A 20,325-nucleotide genomic window follows, 5' to 3' on the forward strand; every position below is an offset into this window, starting at 1 on the left:
CTCATGGATTGGAAGAATCAACATAGCTAAAATGGCTATACTACCCAAAGCAATATAAAGATTTAATGTAATCCCCATCAAAATCCCAATGGCATTTTTTAAAGAAATAGAAAAAAAATCATCAGATATTTTTGGAACCACAAAAGGCCCCAAATAGCCAAAGCAATGCTAAGAAAAAAGAACAAAGCTGGAGGTATCACACTCCCTGACTTTAGCTTGTACTACAGGGCTACAATAATCAAAACAGCATGGTATTGGCACAAAAACAGACACATAGAGCAATGGAATAGAATTGAGAACCCAGAAATAAAACTACATAAATATGGACAGATAATTTTTGGCAAAGAAGCAAAAAACATTCAGTGGAGAAAGGACAGCCTCTTCAATGAATGGTGCTGGGAGAGTTGGAAAGCCACATGCAAAAGGATGAAACTGGCCTGCTGTCTGTCACCATGTACCAAAATTAATTCAAAATGATCAAAGACTTAAGCATAAGACCTAAAGCAATAAACTGCATAGAAGGTTACATAAGTACTAAACTTATGGACTTTGGGTTCAAGGGCATTTTATGAACTTGACTCCAAAGGCAAGGGAAGTATAAGCTAAAATAAATGAATGGGACTGTAACAAACTTAAAAGCTTCTGCACATCAAAAGAAACCATCGACAAAATAAAGAGACAACCAACTGAATGGGGGAAGGTTTTTGTTAACAGTGCCTCTGATAAGGGGCTCATATCCAAAAAATATAAGGAGTCATACAACTCAAGAACAAAAAAACAAACAATCCAATTGAAATATGTGCAGAGGATCTGAAGAGACATTTCTCCAAAGAGCATACACAAATGGCAAACAGACATATGAAAAAATGTTCAACATCACTAATCATCAGAGAAATAGAAATAAAAACCACATGAGATACCACCTCACCCAGGTTAGAATGGTATCATCCAGACAAATAGTAACAAGTGTTGGAGAGGCTGTGGAGAAAAAGGAACCCACAAGTTCCTGCAATCTGGGAATGCAGATTGGTGCAGCCGCTATGGAAGGCAGTGTGGAGGTTCCTTAAAAAATTACAAATAGAATTTCCATAGGACTCAGCAATCCCTCTCCTGGGTATCTACCAAAAAAATCTGAAAACATTTATCCATAAAGACATGTGTGCTCCAATGTTCATTGCAGCTTTGTTTACGGTGGCCAAGACATGGAAACAATCAAAATGTCCTTCGATAGATGAATGGATGAAGAAGTTGTGGTATATATACACAATGGAATACTATTCGGCGGTAAGAAAAGATGATATAGGAACATTTGTGACAACATGGATGGATGTTGAGATTACAATGCTAAGCTAAATAAGTCAGACAGGAAAAGCAGAGAACCATGTGATTTCACTGATATGTGGTATATAAACCAAAAACAACAAAAGAACAAGACAAACAAATGAGAAACAGAAACTCATAGACACAGACAATAGTTCCATGGTTACCAGAGGGTAAGGGGGGTGGGTGGTGGGACATGAGGGTAAGGAGGATCAAATATATGGTGATGGAAGGAGAACTGACTCTGGGTGGTGAACACACAATGTGATTTATAGATGATGTAATACAGAATTGTATACCTGAAATTTATGTAACTTTACTAACAATTGTCACCCCAATAAACTTTAATTAAAAAATAAAATTGAATGGAAGAAGTAAAACTTTGATTATTGAGGGTGACGTCACAGGAATGGCGGCAGCGGGGTGCACTTTTTGAGTTCTCCGTCAGATCTTATCAGAAACGGGACGTTTATAACCCATCAAAGAACTCTCCGCTCATTACGTAGAACAGCTAAGAGACTCGTATAAGGATTACTTGCAGGTGGGGAAAATTAGGTGAGCAAGGGAAGAAGGAAAGGAGCGGAGTGGAGACGCGGCCGCACCTGTGGCTGTGGAGACGCCACCCGCATCAGCGGCAGTGGAAATCCGGGCCGACATCTGCAGCTGCAGAGATGCAGGGGATCCCAGGATGGAAGAGAGAACACAAAAGCCAGGAGGTGGGCTCTTTACCCTGCGTCCCACAGCGGATCTCTCCCGCCAAGGGGGCAGCATATCTAGCATTTGAGGCAATAACCTCAGCTGATACCTCCAGTTAAGCCCCAGGCAGGACAAAGGACACAAACTCCATACCTGGGCCCCACAGCTCTACCCCCCCCCCCGCTCTTCCTATCCTACCCCCACCCTTCCACAGACTTGAACTGGCCCCTGAAACTGAGTAGTGTCAGATTACAGAGGAGCCTTGGGAAGACTGGTGGGCGGCTCTGGCCCAGGGAGGAGGCTGGGAGGAGTGTGGTTTTTGCTGGGCTAGGAGAGAGGGGACTCCTCTGCCCCCAGCCACCACCTTTTCTGGCCTGCCTAGGGCGGGGCAATTACATCAGCGGAGGCACTCCCAGGGATCAGCAGTAAGCGGCAGAAGCAGCTCCCAGCTTTTAGCAGCTCAGAAATCTCCTGCCCGCAACACACACACACAAGGAAGAAGTGCCCTAAGACTCAGGAGAACTGGACACAGGGCTGGTGGTGCTACTCTCAGTGTGCATATGTGCAGGCAAGGGCAGAAACTGCACTGGCTTGTAAAAACTACCGTCCAGACCCCTCAGCCCCATGCATTTAAATCTGCAGTCCCAACGTCACTCTGGGCACCAGGTGACCGGCTCTGCCTGCACAATACGCAGGGGACTCTTTGGTATAGCAGAGGACAACCTGGAGATTACTTGGTGGGCTTAAGCCAAGACTGGCGCTGCTTTTTGTTTTGTTTTGTCTTTATATCTTTGATATCTTTGCCTGTGTTGAGTGGGGGTTGTCGGTTGTTTTTACATGTGAATGTGTTTGATTTTTTCTTTGTTGTTGTTGTTGTGCTTGGTGATTTGCTTTGTTCTGAAATTGCCCTACCAGGGCCCAGCTCAAGAGGCACAAGATTCAACGTACCCAGAGGCCAACTCCAGACAAAACCAGAGTACTACCGGGTTTCACCTACAAGTGACACACCCAGAGGGGATTCTTTACAGGCACAAGAGCCCATAGAGGCCAAACCACATTTAAGCAGTCAACCCTCACACAGCAGAACACCCTGCGGTGAGCAGAGCCAAGTCTCACAACTAGTCAGCCAAGGAGTTAACCACACCTACTCACAAGCAAAAAGCGATTAAAGATCTTCTTTAACAGAACAATATACACAACACAAGAGTCACCTTTGGAGCATACGCAGAGGAGAAGAACGAAGTAGTGCATGTCAAATATAAAGGACACCTACTACATAAGATAACCCAGCAAGAACTAAGAACTCTAGGGGATCTACCTAATACATCGAAGCAAACACAGAGAGTCAGCCAGAATAGGGAAACAAAGAAACATGTCCCAAATAAAAGAACAGAAGAAACCTCCAGAAATGGAACCAAATGAAACAGAGGTAACCAACCTATCATAGACAGAGTTCAGAACACTGATGATAAGAATGTTTAAGGAGCTTAGAGACGACATCAAGAAGGATGTAGAAATCATAATGAACAACCAGTTAGAAATAAAGAACACAATTACTGAAATAACCAGGGACAGGTCTTCCAGACAGAAAATCAATATGGAAACAACAGCCTTAAATGATACATTGGACCACTTGGATGTAATCGATATTTTCAGAGCATTTCACCCCAATGCTGCAGAATACACGTTCTTCTCAAGCGCACATGGAACATTTTCCAAGATAGACCATATGTTAGGCCACAAAACAAGTCTTGATAAATTTAAGAAAATTCAAATCATACCAATTGTCTTCTCTGACCACAGTGCTATGATATTAGAAATGAACTACAGGAAAAAAACTGGAATACACACAAATTCATGGAGGCTGAATAACATGTCACTAAATAATGAATGGGTCAAGCAAGAGATCAAGGAAGAAATCAAAAGATATCTCGAGACAAACGAAAATGAAAACACGACGACCCAAAAATCTATGGGATGCCACGAAAGCAGTCCTAAGAGGGAAATTCATAGCATTGCAGGCCTACCTAAAGAAACAAGAAACATCACTAATCAACAGTTTATCTTCACACTTAAGGGATCTGGAAAAAGAACAACAACATAAGCCCAAAGTGAGTACAAGGAAGGAGATAATAAAGATCAGAGCAGAAATAAATGAAACAGAAACCAGAAAAACAATACAAAAATCAATGAATCCAAGAGTTGGTTCTTAGAGAAGATAAACAAAATTGACAAACCTTTAGCCAGACTCATTAAAAGAGAGAGAGAGGACCCAAATTAATAAAATCAGAAATGAAAGAGGAGAAGTGACAACAGACACTGCAGAGATACAAAAAATTTTCCGAAATTACTATGAGCAACTGTATGCCAACAAATTTGACAATCTGGAAGAAATGGACAATTTTCTAGAGGCGTACAACCTTCCAAGGCTAACTCAAGAAGAAACAGAAAACCTGAATAGACTGATTACCACCAGGGAAATTGAATCAGTAATCAACAATCTCCCAACAGACAAAAGCCCTGGACCAGATGGCTTTACAGGTGAATTTTACAAAATGTTCAAAAAAGAATTATCACCTATTCTCCTCAAGCTCTTCCAAAAAATTCAGAGGGAGGGAAGACTCGCAAACACTTTTTACGAAGCCACTATCACCCTGATCCCAAAATCAGACAAAGACACCACAAAAAAAGAAAACTACAGGCCGATATCGCTAATGAACATAGATGCAAAAATCCTCAACAAAATATTAGTGAACAGAATTCAGCAATACATTAAAAAGATCATACACCATGATCAAGTGGGATTCATCCCTGGTATGCAAGGGTGGTTCAACATCCGCAAATCAATTAATGTGATACACCACATTAATAAAATGAAAAATAAAAATCACATGATCATATCAATAGACGCAGAAAAAGCATTTGATAAAATCCAGCAGCCATTTATGATAAAAACTCTTCAGAAAGTGGGAATAGAGAGATCATATCTCAACATAATAAAGGCCATATATGATAAACCGACAGCTAACATCATACTCAATGGGGAAAAGCTAAAACGATTCCCCTTAAGATCAGGAACAAGGCAAGGTTGCCCACTTTCTCCACTTCTATTCAACATAGTGCTGGAAGTTCTAGCCACAGCAATCAGACAAGAAAAAGAAATAAAAAGCATCCAAATCGGTAAGGAGGAAGTCAAATTGTCATTATATGCAGATGATATGATACTATATATAGAGAACCCTAAAGACTCCACCAAGAAACTATTAGAGCTGATAGATGAATTTAGTAAAGTAGCAATGTACAAAATTAATATTCAGAAATCAGTTGCATTTGTATATACCAATAATAAAACATCAGAAGGAGAAATTAAAAAAGCAATCTGTTTACAATTGCTCCAAAGACTATAAAATACCTGGGAATGAATTTAACCAAAGAAGTAAAAGATCTGTACGCAGAAAATTATAAGACACTGAAGAAAGAAATGAAAGAAGATACAAATAGACGGAAACACATACCATGTTCATGGATAGGAAGAATTAATGTAGTTAAAATGTCCATACTGCCTAAGGCAATATACATATTCAACGCAATTCCTATCAAACTACCAATGACATTTTTCACAGAAATAGAACATTTAATCCTAAAATTTATATGGGACCATAAAAGACCTTGGATATCCTCAGCCGGGGATATCTTGAGAAATAAGAACAAAGTGGGAGGTATAACAATACCTGACATCAAATTATACTACAAGGCTACAGTAATCAAAACAGCATGGCACTGGCATAAAAACAGACACATAGATCAATGGAACAGAATAGACAGTCCAGAAATAAATCCATGCCTATATGGCCATTTAACCTACGACAATGGAGGCAAGAATATACGGTGGGGTAAAGACAGTCTATTCAATAAATGGTGCTGGGAAACCTGGACATACACATGCAAAAAAATGAAGCTGGACCACCTCCTTACACCATCTACAAAAATAAATTCAAAATGGCTTAAAGACTTAAATGTAAGATCTGAAACCATAAAATTCCTAGAAGAAAATATAGGAAGAAACTTCACAGACATTACCTGGAGTAAGATTTTTACTGATATATCCTTGCATGAGGGAAGTAAGAGAAAAAATAAACATGTGGGATTACATCAAACTAAAAAGATTTTTCACAGCAAAGGAAACCATCAATAAAACAAAAAGGGATCCTACTGAATGGGAAAAGATATTTGCCAATGATATATCTGATAAGGGGTTAATATCACAAATTTATAAAAAACTCACTCAACTCAACTCCAAAAAAAACAAACAACCCAATTAAAAAATGGGCAGAGGACATGAAGAGACATTTTTCTAAAAAGGACATACAGATGGCAAACAGACATATGAAGAAATGCTCAACCTCACTAACCATCAGAGAAATGCAAATAAAAACCACAATGAGATACCACCTCACCCCAGTCAAGATGGCTAGCATCAATAAATCAACAAACAACAAGTGCTGGTGAGGATGTAGAGAAAAGGGAACGCTTGTGCACTATTGGTGGGATTGCAGATTGGTGCAGCCGCTATGGAAAACAGTATGGAGGTATCTCAAAAATCTGAAAATGGAAGTACCTTATGATCCAGCAATCCCACTCCTAGGTATCTATCCGGAGAAATCCAAAACTCTAATTCAAAAATCTTTATGCACGCCTATGTTTATTCCAGCACTATACACAATAGCCAAGACATGGAAACAACCGAAATTCCCATTGGTAGATGACTGGATTAAGAAACTGTGGTACATTTTTTACAATGGAGTATTACACAGCCATAAAGAAGAAAGAAATCTTACCATTTGCAACAACATGGATGGACCCAGAGAACATTATGTTAAGTGAAATAAGTCAGACAGAGAAAGACAAATACCATATGATCTCACTTATATGTGGAATCTAAAGAAAAGAATAAGTGAATGAACTAATCAGAAACAGTTTTGGAGACAAAGAGGAAAAACTGAGGGTTGCTAGAGGGGCTGTGGGGTGGGGATAAGGGGCAAGGTGAGGGGTTTAGAAAATAGTCGGTAACCACAAGATGGCCACGGGGTTTTGAAAATTAATTTGGGGAAAAAAAAATAATTTGGGGAATGTAATCAATAATGTAAAGATTTTGTAGGATATCTGATGGGCATGTGTCCCATTTGGGAGACCACCTCAGGGATGATGTAGATGCCTGATCTCTGCACGGTACACCTGAAGCTGAACAATAATGAATGCCAATTATAATTTTATATATATATATATATATATATATATATATATATATATATATATGTATATATGTATATGTATGTATATATATGTATGTATATGGTTAGAGGAAGCAGAGTACAGCATTAGGAATAGAGACAGTGGAAATGTAATGGCTCTGTGCGATGTCAGAGGGATAGTGGATGGGGGGACGGGGGTTCACACAGCGTGAGGGATATGAATGATAAACATCTAAGTATTGCTTTGTCTTGTGCACCTGAAACTAATAAAATTATTTAAAAAAACAACTTTGATTATTTGCAGGTGGCATGATACTATAGAGAGAGAACCCTAAGATTCAACCAAAAGTCTATTTCAACTGATAAATGTTTTTGGTAAAGTAGTAGGATACAAAATTAATATTCAGAAATTGGTTGCATTTTATACACCAACAATGAACTATCAGAAAGAAATTAAGAAAACAATCCTATTTACAATTGCATCAAAAAATACCTGGGAATATATTTAACTAAGGACATAAAAGATCTGTACTTGGAAAATGATAAGACATTGAAGAATGAAATTGAAAAAAATATATAAGTGGAAGCATGTACTGTGCTCATAAATAGGAAGAATTAACATCATTAAAATGTCCATATTATCCAGACCAATCTACATATTCAATGCAATCCCTATCAAACTACCAAAGGCATTACTAGAACTAGAACGAATAATCCTAAAATTCCTATGGAACCACAAAAGACCCCAATAGCCACAGCAATCTTGAGAAAGAAGTACAAAGCTGCAGGTATCATGCTACCTGATATCAAACTATACTACAAGACTACAGTTATCAAAACAGCATGATACTGGTATAAAAAACAGACATATAGATCAATGGAACAGAATAAACAGCCCAGAAATAAACCCTTGCCTATATGGTTAATTAACCTATGAAAAAGGAGGCAAAAATGTACAATGGGGCAAATACCATAAATGGTGTTGGCAAAACTGGACAGATAACGAGGTCTGTAATTAAGTTCGCGAACTAGTTGCAACAATGTTGCTAATGTTTTTCTAAATCAGAGAGATTACTCATTATGAATTGGTACCACTTGAACAAATAGTTAACTAAGTTTACTATTTGGAAGTGCTGAAAGGGCTGTGTGAAACAGTTAGATGACCTGAATTTTTCGCCAATAATTCATGGCTCTTGCATCAGGACAATGCACCAGCTCACATGGCACTGTCTGTGAGGGAGTATTTAGCCAGTAAACAAATGACTGTATTGGAACACCCTCCCTACTCTCCTGATCTGGCCCCCAAGGACTTCTTTCTTTATCTGACGATAAAGGAAATATTGAGAGGAAAACATTTTGATGACATTCAGGACACCAAGGGTAATACGACAACAGCTGTGATGGCCATTCCAGAGAAAGAGTTCCAAAATTGCTTTGAAGGGTGGACTAGGCACTGGCATTGGTGCATAGCTTCCCAAGGGGAGTACTTCGAAGGTGACCATAGTGATATTCAGCAATTAAGTATGTAGCGCTTTTTCTAGGATGAGTTTACAAACTTAATTGTCAGAACTCACACGTGCAAAAAAGGAAACTAGGCCACTTTCTTACTTCATTACAAGAATAAACTCAAAATGGATTAAAGACTTAAATACAAGACCTGAAACCAGAAAGTTCCTAGAAGGATAAAGTCTCAGACATTACCCTTAGTAATTTTTTTATTGATATGTCTCCTCAGGCAATGGAAACAAAAGAAAACGTAAACAAATGGGACTCCATCAAACTAAAAAGTTTTTGCACAGCAAAAGAAACCATCAACAAATCAAAAAGACATTCTACTGAATGGGAGATATTCACCAATGATAAGTGTTTAATATCTAAAGTTCATAAAGAACTCACACAACTTAACACTAAAAAAACTCACAATCCAATTCAGAAGTGGATAGAGACTAGAACAGACATTTATCCAAAAAGGACATACAGATGGCCAATAGACATATGAAATTTGCAACAACATGTATGAATCTTTTAATTATTATGCTAATTAATTAAATAAGTCAGACAGGAAAAGTCGAGAACTGTATGACTTCACTGATAATGTGGGATATAAAACTGAAAGCAACAAAGGAACAAGACAAACAAATAAAGAGACATATGAAGAAATGCTCAGTGTCATTAATCATCAGAGAAACGCAAATTAAAACCACAATGAGATATCACCTCACACTTGTCAGAACGGCTATCATCAATAAATTTACAAACAAATGTTGCCAAGGATGTGGAGAAAAGGGAGACCTCATACACTGTTGGTGGGATTGCAAATTGGTGCAGCTGCTATAGAAAAACAGTATGGAGGTTCCTCAAAAAATTAAGAACAGGACAGAGGGGTGGGTCAGTTGGTTAGAGCGTGAGCTCTGGGCAACGGGGCTGCTGGTTCGATTCCCACATCAGCTAGGGAGCTGCGTCTTCCGCAAGTAGAATGAAGTCAATTAGCTGCCGTTCAGCTCCCAGGTGGCCAGATGGCTCAGTTGGTTGGAGCGCGTCCTCTCAACCACAAGGTAGCCGGTTTGACTCCCACAAGGGATGGTGGGCTGCGCCCCCTGCAACTAACAACGGCGACTGGACCTGGAGCTGATCTGTGCCCTCCACAACTAAGATTGAAAGGACAACAACTTGACTTGGAAAAGTCCCGGAAGTATACACTGTTCCCCTTCCCCAATAATAAAAAAAAATCTTAAAAAAAACATTAAGACTAGAACTATTTTATGACCCAGCAATTCCACTTCCGGGTGTTGATCCAAAGAAATCCAAAACACTAATTTGAAAAGATATATGTACCCCTATGTTCATTGTAGCATTATTCACAATAGCCAAGATGGGGAAGCAACCTGTGTCCATCAACAGACGACTGGATAAAGAAGATGTGGTACATACACAAGTACACAGTGGAATATTACTTGGCCATAAGAAAGGAAATCTTACCATTTGTGACTACATGGATAGACCTGGAAGGTATTACATAAGTGAAACAAGTCAGACAGACAAATACCACATGATCTCACTTATATATGCAATCTAAAGAACAAAACAAACAAACGAAATAGAAGCAGACTCATAGATTCAGGGAACAAGGTGATGGTTTCCAGATGGGATAGGTGTTGGGGGGTGGGGTGAAACAGGTGAAGGGATTAAGAACTACAAATTTGAGTTACAAAATAGTTATGGGGATGTAAAGTAAAGCACAGGGAATATAGTCAATAATACGGTAATAACTATGTATAGTGCCAGGTGGGTACTAGACTAGTCAGGGGGATCACTTCTTAAATTATATAAATGTCTAATCATTATGCTCTACGCCTGAAATTGATACAAAATAATATTGAATGTCAACTGTGATTTAAAAAGGGTGAAAAAACGGTGAAGGGGAATAAGTGGTCCAAATTTCCAGGTATAAAACAAATAAGTCACGGGGATATAATGTACAGCATGGGGAATATTGTCAATAAAATTGTGATAGAGTAGTATGGTGTCAGATAGGTTGCTGGACTTATCATGGTGATCACCTCTTTAGGCATATAAATGTTGAATCACTATGGTGTACACCTGAAACTAATGTAATATTGTATATTATCTATGTTTTAATAAAAATCTTTTTACAGAATGTACTCCACACAAAAACAAGCAAGTTAAAATAAGTGTATGAAAGAGTTTTTACAGAGATAGAATTGACCAGCTATATATGAGAGTCATGATGAAAAGAAAATTTAGAGAAATAGTTCGTAAGTAAAGGAGTGTACAACAGTGCTGTTTTATAATGAGAAAAATATGTCTGTGTAAACACATTAGTGTAAATCTTTTGACTGTTTTCTGAAGATGTATCTCTTATTCTGAGACTGTATTGCTTCCTACTTTTCTCATGAACTTTCTTGTTAACACATATTGAGTCAATGTTATAATTTCACGTGTTTGAGTGTGTTTTTTTGATGCTATTACTCAGTAAAATAAGAAACCTTCAGTCCTATATTGGTTTCCAAATTGATTTTGCCGAGTAACCTAGAAGTCTGAGGACCACTGATTTATGAGACTTGAATCTGGGAATCAGAAATGTTAATTACTGGAAGTGGATTTGGGAGAGCATGATTGGTTTAAAAGCAATAAATTTGAGGTGTAGGTCTAATATATATCCGAGTGGAGATGTCCAGTGAATTTGAAGTGTGGGTTCAACACACAAGTGAAGGTGATCAGCAGACAGCTGGATCATTGAATAGAATACTACCCTTTTGGAGACATAGATTAAGGAATTACGCAGGAGTAGGGACTGGATCCTTGAGGGTGCCATGAAAAGAACAGTAGAATGAGAAAGTAAAAACACAGGGTGATGAAGTTTTGCAACAGAAAGAGCGCAAGGAGCCAAAGCAGGAGTCCCTCCTGGGTAGTTGTCTTCGACTGCTCCCTGTGTATTTCTAAGGCCTCGGAGACTCTCCAAAGCACAGCGCTGCAAAGCCTGGCGCCGGACCACTGCCGACTTGTCTCCTGTGGCTTCCCAGGTTTCTGTTAAAATAGTACCCCTTTTTCTCTTTTCTTCCTAGCCTAGTCCCTTTTGACTTATGACTGATTTGGACAGTTTTCTTAATTTTAGATCTGTCATCTCCCCAAAATACTGCTTCCTAAATCATACCTTTGTCTCTATGCAAAACCTGTAGTTTGCTTACATCTATTCTCAGAGCCCTAAATTTCTGGGACACCACACTCTGGCCCAGACCCCAACATCTCAAGATCCACTCCTCAGAGATGCTGGAGTGAGGTGGGAGTAGGTAGGTGAATTGAACATAAAAAATATGATGGAAGCAGTACCAAGTCCAGACCCTACCTAGTAGATAAGTAGTCCTGCATGAATTACAGAAACAGGACGACAATCAGAATAGACTAAGTGATCATGGCAAAGGGAAGAAAAACAGTCAAGGAAGCATTAAAGACAAAGTGAATTTTGTTAGCATGTGAAAAACACACACAAAAGAAACAAAAAGAAGAGATATAGGATGGCTATTGGGAAAAAGAATAAGAATTTTATTAACAAAAGCAAACTTTTCCAGAAACATTTTATGTAAATAGGTCACTAGCTACATTTAATTAAGTTACAGAGAAAGAAGAAAATGAAGCATTTCATCAAAAAATAAGACAACTGAGATCTAGTATTAGTAATTATGTTTTTTCCCAACACCACACAGCTATCGTACCAGAGTATGTTCAACTTTATATTATATCATTTTTACATTCTACATTTGTATCATGAAACTTAATAGTGAAAAAAATAATTACAATTGAAATTTATAAAATATTTGTTTCTCTTCAATTTGATGACTAGTAGATAGGAAGTCATCTGATCCAAATGGATGGACAACATAGTTTCTAGACTGTGTGAGAAAATTACGAATATAGATTCCATCTCCTAACTTGAATGCAGCAGGACTAATAAATTCATGGCATTCCACAACCAATTTTCAATCGACTAAACAGTTCTGCTATCCAGTCCATATTTAAAACACTGTATCTAAGTAAAGATGTATGTGACTTATTTCAAACATAGTTATTATATACCTTATAGAAATGTTCATATGAATGAGTAGCAAAAATAAAGAAGTACTTATTCCCTGGAGAAATCAATTGAAATTGATTGCAAATGCCTACCTGTATATATTATATTTGTAAGTGAACCAAGAAGCTTGCTTTCCATCGTTCACCAATTCCACTGTCATGTCAGCCATACCAACAATATCCCCACCTGCAGACACCCGTAGCTCACTGGTTTGCATAGTTTCTGGTATGCATAGTTTCTGGGAAACCACATCTGTTAAATTTTATAGGGCTCAAGGCTTCTTTTACTGAAAAAAAAAAGTGAAAGACAACAGGCAATGAATAACCTGTGCATCACATAACAACAACTCGAAAAGAAAAAATATTTAATTATTGTTTTAGGGATTCAAACAACTGTTTTTAATGAACTATATAAATGGAAAGTTAATGAAGTATCTGAGTTAACACGTCCAAAGTTTTAATTAACTCAAAACACACTTCACATATACGAATTAGAGACCACAGATTTGGGCAGGTTTCAGATATGGTATTTAAGAAGAACGAATCCATGGAAAAGAAAAGCACATCCCTTTAAATATTTCAATGAGTATAAAATCCATTTAAATCCCTTTAAGTGGGTTTAAAATGTATTTTCTAAAACTTGCAATTTAATGGAGCAAGGAAGAGAGTTATATTTAGCGATCAATTTCTGTTTTGTTTATGTTATAGAAGTCAACGAATGCAAATATTACCACTAGTCCCTTAACATTGCTTTAAATATACTTAAATAGATGCTAAATATGTTATGTTCCAATGAATCTAAATATGTGGAACAAAGAAGAGGTTGAGTTCCTTTAAGAAAAATATCTAAAGTAAACGTTGACTTGACACATGATCCTGATATTTGGAAGAGATAAAAGAATGTAAATTAGAGACAGAATTGCTCAAGAAAAGAACTGAAGAAAGGTAGACAATACCATATATCATGGAACAAATTGAGCCTCTGTTTAGGATAAAATGTTCCCTCTAGGTATTCAACATCTCAGGACAGATTAAGGGAGCTATTCCTTACTCCAATTCAAAAGAGAACATAAAAACTAAACTAAAAGAGAAAAGATTGGAAGATTCTGGAAGTTAGTTGTTGAATACATTAATGTCAAATATAAAATAAAATAACCAAATGTAAAAAAATGTCATTCTGACACCTAAAACCAGTTTGTTCTGAGCAGTAATAGAAATAAAAATACAACTTGGTTCATACTTATAGCTTTCTACTTAAAGAACATAAGAATTTTAGAAAACAATTAAGGGACTATGGTTGATTGTGTTTTCCCCACAAGACTGTAGGTTCTGTGAGAATAGGAATATGCCCACGTTACTCACCTCTGTACCACAGAGTAGTTGGAACTTAGGAGACTCTCAATTTAATGGATGGATGAATGAGTAGATTATCAATGCAACCATACTCAGGTTTTTATTTTAAAATCTGCTACTGTTTGTAGCTCTGACGTGATTTCACTTTTCATTGAAAGGGTCCATCAGCTTCAAGTCAAGTCGTTTTTCAGTGTTCTTTCCTCTACCCAGACAACTCTTATTTAAAGGTTGGTTCACATGTGCTGGTCTGTGTTGATCATGACCATCACACTAGATTATAAACAGGAGGGGCACGGATATTGGAAGCAGCCTGGAAGAGAGACTCACCATAGATGAGCTCTCAGTAGACAGCAGTGTAATAGGTTGTATCAATAGAAGTAGAACACCTGAAATAAAGAAGGTGATAGTTCCTATCTTCCAAAGTATCGGTGACACCAAGCCTGGAATATTGCACTTGTTTATAGGCACTACACAGTTCAGAGAAGGAAGACCGAGGCTCAGAGTAAAATCTGTCTTCAAATGCCTGAAGGGCGATCATGTGGGAGGAAGATTAGATTTCTACTTTGGCCCTTGGAATACAACCAGGACCAGGGAAGCAGTTGAAAGAGCACTGAGGTGGAGATCAGACAGGCCTGAGTACAAGTCCCACAGGGCTGCTCACTAGCTATGGCCTTGGGACAATGTAGCCATTCTGAGCCCAAGTTCGTACACCTATAAGATGGAGATTCTACTACCTTCCTCACAGAATCTGTTACATACAGCCACTGAAGTATACGAATATCTGGCTGTCTCCCTAAACTAAGGATCTAGATTTGTAAACGAGATTACAGTCGACAGCTGAGTATTGTGCGGACTTCCATCCCTTCCCCCACACACTCCACGTGCCCGGGTTTTCCTTTGCTTGTAAGGAGTAATGTCACCCTTTTATATTTCGTCCTTCCAAACATTCTGGGAGGTTTCCTCCTTTAGGCCAAACACAGCACAGAGGAGCGCTTCCTCCTGCTGGGCTTCTCTGACTGGCCCTCCCTGCAGCCGGTCCTCTTTGTCCTTGTCCTGTGCTATCTGCCGACTCTGACTGACAGCTGGGCCCTGGGGCTGCCGGCGGGGCGCCACCTGCGCCCGCACAGGCCGCCGCACCACTTCCGCTGCCACCTGGCCCTGGCCGAGGCGGCTTCACCTTGAAAGCGGCGCGCCGCTGCTGGCCACCCTGCGCGGCCCCGGCCCTGCGGTGCGAGGCCCAGCGGGGCGCGTCGCTGGCGCCGGGCTCGGCGCCGTGCGTCCTGCGGGAGCCGGCGCTGGGTGGCGCCACAGCCGAGTGCCGCCCGCAGCGCGACCCGGCCGCGCCTCGACGCAGCTCTGGGGCGCGCTGGCCCGCGCCTCCCGGCTCCGCGGCCTCACCGACTCTGCGGCGCAAACGGCACGTCTGGCGGCGCTGGCGCTGGCGCTGGGCTCGCCCGCCAGGGGCATCACTTCGTCGGCGAGCGGGCCTGTGGCGGCGGCGGCTGCCGAGACGCGAGCGGGCGCTGCATGGTCGCCACCGCGTGCTCATCCGCTTGGTGGGGTCCGCGGTCGTCCTGGCCTCCTATGGTGCGGTGGCCCGCGCCGTATGGGGCATGCGGTCCAGCGGGGACCAGAGGAAAGCGGTGGACACGCGTGGGTCCCCCCTGACAGCCGGCTGCCTGTTCTTGTGTCTCCACGGTGTCTGCCACCAGCAGTCTCCCAAATTGACAAGGAAATCTTGGACTCTACCTTACAGGAGACCCCATCCAGGAAAAGGAGCCACGGTCTCTGATATCGGGAAATCGTCCCAACCTAATGGCCACCTAGTCAGATGACTGACTTGGGCCCACCGCAGAGCACTTGACCCATGAGTTTAAGCAGGAACGCCCATCCGTGTGCTTTGTGCTGGGTGGGGTTCAGCTGGGAAATTCTTCTTCAAGGAGGTGGTTCTTGGGCAAGTTTTAAAGATAAGAAGGGACTAGACTAGTGAAGAAGAAGGTGGACATCTGTCAGCTTGTGAGAAAAACGTGTATGTGACCAGTAAGGGGACATGAGAGAGGGACAGTAAGACACAGAAGTAATTGAAGGGAGTAAGATGGAGAAAGCGACTCGAGTTCCCAAGAAAGAACCCGGTGCTAAAGGAAGCAGAAAGGAAAAAGCTCTATCAGCCAGAATCTGGGCAGAGTGTTGGGGTCAATCCAGACATCAAGCCCCACCTCCCTCACCCAAACAGATGCCCCCAACCAGCAGAAGACCTGCCAGGCCCTAAGGCAGGCAGGACAGACACTGGTCCACAATCCCCCACCTTTCAGAAAGTCCTTTCTCTTCTGAAGCAGTCTGCCCCCAAGAATCCCCCACTACAGACACAAAATCTCTAGATTCCCAAGGAAAATATATTTCCATGCCCACCATAATCCCCATAAATAATAACACTTTTCACTGGGTATGGGACAAGAAAGAGGGGGCACGGTGCCAGGTTTCATTTCATACCAACCAGCTTTAAATAAGGCGAGGGAAAGTAGTTTAATTGAATTTCTAAATTCTTTATTGACTAGATTGTAATCATGTAATTAATTCACTTCATAGTAAACCGTTCCCTTGTTCTCTATAAGGAGAAATTCAATTTGGTTCAACAATTACCATGTGATATGATAGATGAAGCACTGGTTTACACATAGATGGAAACACAGAAATTAGTAGAACATGGATCCCAGCCTAAAACTTCCTATGTTGTCGGATAAGCAAGGAAATAGGAGTTTTTCTATATGTCAGAGGGAAGCAAGGAAGGACTGAATTGCAAGCTGGCTTTGAATGCTCTCTCTAAACTGTTCCCCAATAAAGTCATGTTCCCCCTCCAAAATAAAGTCCTGTTTCCCCTCCCCAATAAAATGTATAAAAACTAAAAACTAAAATAAAAATTAAAAAATATATAAAAATTAAAAATAAAAATAAAAAACAAAATAAAATTAAAAAAAAGAAGAGTAAACGGTCCCTTCTGGTGTTATAATCTGCCATGATCTTCCCATCTTCCAGTCTTTTCCCATTGCAAGTCACAATCTGTTTCTCAGGGGTTACAACAGTTTCGGTCTCAATCATGTTTTTCACCTTGAGCACTGAACTGGACCTTCGCACCGGGAGCTGGTGCCTCTGCCCCTCATCACCTGACTCCTCCAGACACAGGGGCAGCTCCTCATCACTGGGACTCACCACCTTCACGGGGAGGTAGATAGTGGCACCCTTGTCAATGCAGTAAAATGGTAGCTTTCTCTGGGGCTTTAAGGTCTCCGAGTCTAGCAGGAGGTCCTGGTCCTGCACAGGAATCTTGGTCGGAGACTTCACATGTTCATTGATCTTCCTTGCTCTGTCATCCAAGTTGGCAGTGAAGGTCCTTGGTTCCCCTTCATGAGAATGGACATTCATCTGGACAATGAGGGCCAAGAGACAGTCACCAGGAATGCCTGCCCCTTTGCATAACCCCTGTTCCCCTCCTTAGTTTCTCCTGCCCTTCACTGCCTGTCTGGTCCTCTGGCTGATTTATAACCAGCTGTGTCCCTCCCTCTCTTGGAGCTTCTCTTTTTGAATTTCCAGGTTATAACACAAACAAGAAAGGCAGTCTTATTCCTTATAACCATACCTCTCATTCTTCCCAAAAACGTCATTAATAATTTCCCACCATATTTACCTGCCTCCTACCCAGATAAACTTTGTCAAATGTCAAAAAATAAATACAACTACAGAGTATCCAAAGGTGTAAGCCAGATTCTAAAAATAACTCCCAAAGAGAATTTCCAAGATTTGGCACCTAAGGGGAAACTCTAGGACTGCCCTCGTTAGAAGCAAACATGGTCTCTGTACTGTTTGTTTCTCTTTTAATATCTCACTGCTTTATAATAATAACTTATTAGGTTGGTGCAAAAGTAATTGTGGTTTAAATTTTTAAAATATTTGCAAAAACCGCAATTACTTTTGCACCAACCTAATACACAGTACAGTGACACTGTTCAATGTTACTTGTTCTTCTGTATTTCCCGTTTTTATATCTATCTATTGTAGAATATGATTTCATCCTTAATTAAAACAGGGCCTCACTCACAGAAGGTAAGGACTCTATCTAAATCTTACTTCAGTAATCTAAAAATGGGGAAGCTAACCCCTATGTTGTCACTTGAAAGCCTGGCAGGACCTCCCTCATGCTCCATTCAAACTTATCTTCCCAATTTACATGTCACAGACATTTCTTCACTGGACTGTCACTCCTGTACTAAGCATTGCCTTCATTCCAGGTTCTCTTCATAGTGTTTATATTCTTATATAAGGTAATGTGTCAGGTCATGAACAACTCAGGATAAATGAGTTGTGTGAACGTCCCTGTTGGGAGGAGAAGGAGGTTCAAGTTTAAGCCACGAGCCCCTAAACAGGATAAGGAAAAAGGCTTACGCCAATATTTCCATCGTTCCAAGTGTTGCCAGCCCCACTGAGCACAAAGCATACTCCCACTTCCTACCGTTGATCCCTCACGACACCCGGTCCAAAATCTGACCCAAAAGAGAACTCAGGAGCCAAATGCCCAGCTTCTCTTCACAGAAACTTCCCTCACATTCTGTAGATATCAATGCCTATCTCATCCCCTCAAGAAGCCTTCCCAGCCACCATGTCTCCCTGGGCATGTCCCTCATCCATTCCTGACATCCCCATCCCTTCGAGGTGCTTTCCCTTTCTCTACCCCTATTGTCAAATCCCAACTTACACTTTGGGAAGAACCCATCTCTGCACTGAAGCAAGCAGCAGGAACCAGAGACCAAGAAAACAGAGGCTGAGGAGAAAAACTGCGCCCACGTATATACAAGAGGCTGAGGTGGAAATCCCCTGCCTGTGTCTAGCTTTCCGGTGCTCTTTGTTCTTGCATGGTCTCGTGGATTTTCTTTCACTTTCACTGGAGTGAGTCAAAAAACAAAAATATTTTCTATCAAGTGCTTCTCCTGTCACCCAATCCATTTGCCCTCCTTCGTCCAAATATGGGATGGTCCTTCTCTGTTGAGAATTTTTCCCTGATCAACAACCTGCCACTTCCTGTCCTGGCTTATGACTGACCGGCCTGCAGCCTTGGGCCTCAATGGCTTAAAGACCTTTGATGCTTGGTGGTCTTCTCCTGCTGCTTTTAAGAGCTCTCATCAGTCAGGTTTCTTCCTGAGAGCAGGGCCGCCCAGGAGAGGACAGTCAGAGCTGGTGGGGAGTGAGCAGCCTGGTCACACTATCCTGGCAGGATGCGTGAAGCATGACTTGAGAGAACATAGGATAAATAACCCTGGATCGGTCCCACTGATGGGAGCCACTTCCTACATTACCTTGGGCAAGTCTGTCCACCATTTTAGATATTGGTTTTCTGGTTTACCAAATGAGATGAGTGGAAAGAATTCCTAAGTGTCTTCCAGCCTCACAAAACGTTGTTATAAAACCTCCTTTACAAAGACCTTTAGATTCCCGGGTCTTGAGCTCTCTATCACTCTTCCTATCCTGTCCTTGGAACTGCAAACTGAATCCACCACGACTGGAGAACATTCCAAAGCCAACAATCAAAGGCTGACTCCCACCATCCACACGCTAAAACAATCACACACGCACCCTCACACCACAGGGCCTCTGTTTGCCCCCCTTCACTCCCGGATCCTCCTCACTACTATGATCTCAGACATACCTACAGGCTCTGCTCACTCCCCGCTCCTGAGATCTGGACGGGGACGAGCAGGGCATGAGCTGGGCACCTTCAGGGAATTCACTCAGTCACTCTTGATCCTCCTACCATTCCAGACGAATCACTTCCCTATCCCCACTCTCAGGACATTGCCAAAACACCCATTAAAAAAAGCATTTATTGAAAGTTCTCCAGAGTTTTCAAAGTAAAAAGCCCGTAAAAATGCCAAGTTATCACCTTCGTTTGCTGTGTTTTCACTGATGCCTTTACTGTGCCTTCATTCACGGATGGATCACAAATGATCCCCTATTATTCCAGTGGTTCCCATCTGGCAGAACTTGGATCACAGAAGTGCCTACATAGAGTAATGGGATCCAAGAGCATATTCCAATATTTCAAAAAGCTTAACATGAACAATGT

General features: G+C 40.9%; 1 protein-coding gene across 2 annotated transcripts in view; it reads right to left on the reverse strand.

The window, feature by feature from the left end:
• Window positions 1-19,122, reverse strand: part of LOC109439184 (uncharacterized) — a 140,038-nt gene extending 120,916 nt beyond the window's left edge. Inside the window, exons 1-3 of one of the 2 annotated variants that reach the window (XR_012496487.1) lie at window positions 18,961-19,119; window positions 15,963-17,633; window positions 12,954-13,147 (exon numbers count right to left, since the gene is read on the reverse strand). Coding sequence is in view for 1 of the 2 variants with exons in the window: in XM_074332588.1 (XP_074188689.1) it covers window positions 15,130-15,762 (633 nt within the window). In the remaining variant the exon portion in view is untranslated. Of the gene's footprint in view, window positions 1-12,953; window positions 13,148-14,222; window positions 17,634-18,960 lie in introns of both variants that reach the window. The other variant, XM_074332588.1, reaches the window with a different exon arrangement.
• Window positions 19,123-20,325: the final 1,203 nt, after the last annotated feature.

The sequence above is a fragment of the Rhinolophus sinicus genome, linkage group LG05 (genome assembly GCF_036562045.2).
Source record: "Rhinolophus sinicus isolate RSC01 linkage group LG05, ASM3656204v1, whole genome shotgun sequence".
NCBI classification, from domain to species: Eukaryota; Metazoa; Chordata; class Mammalia; order Chiroptera; family Rhinolophidae; genus Rhinolophus; species Rhinolophus sinicus.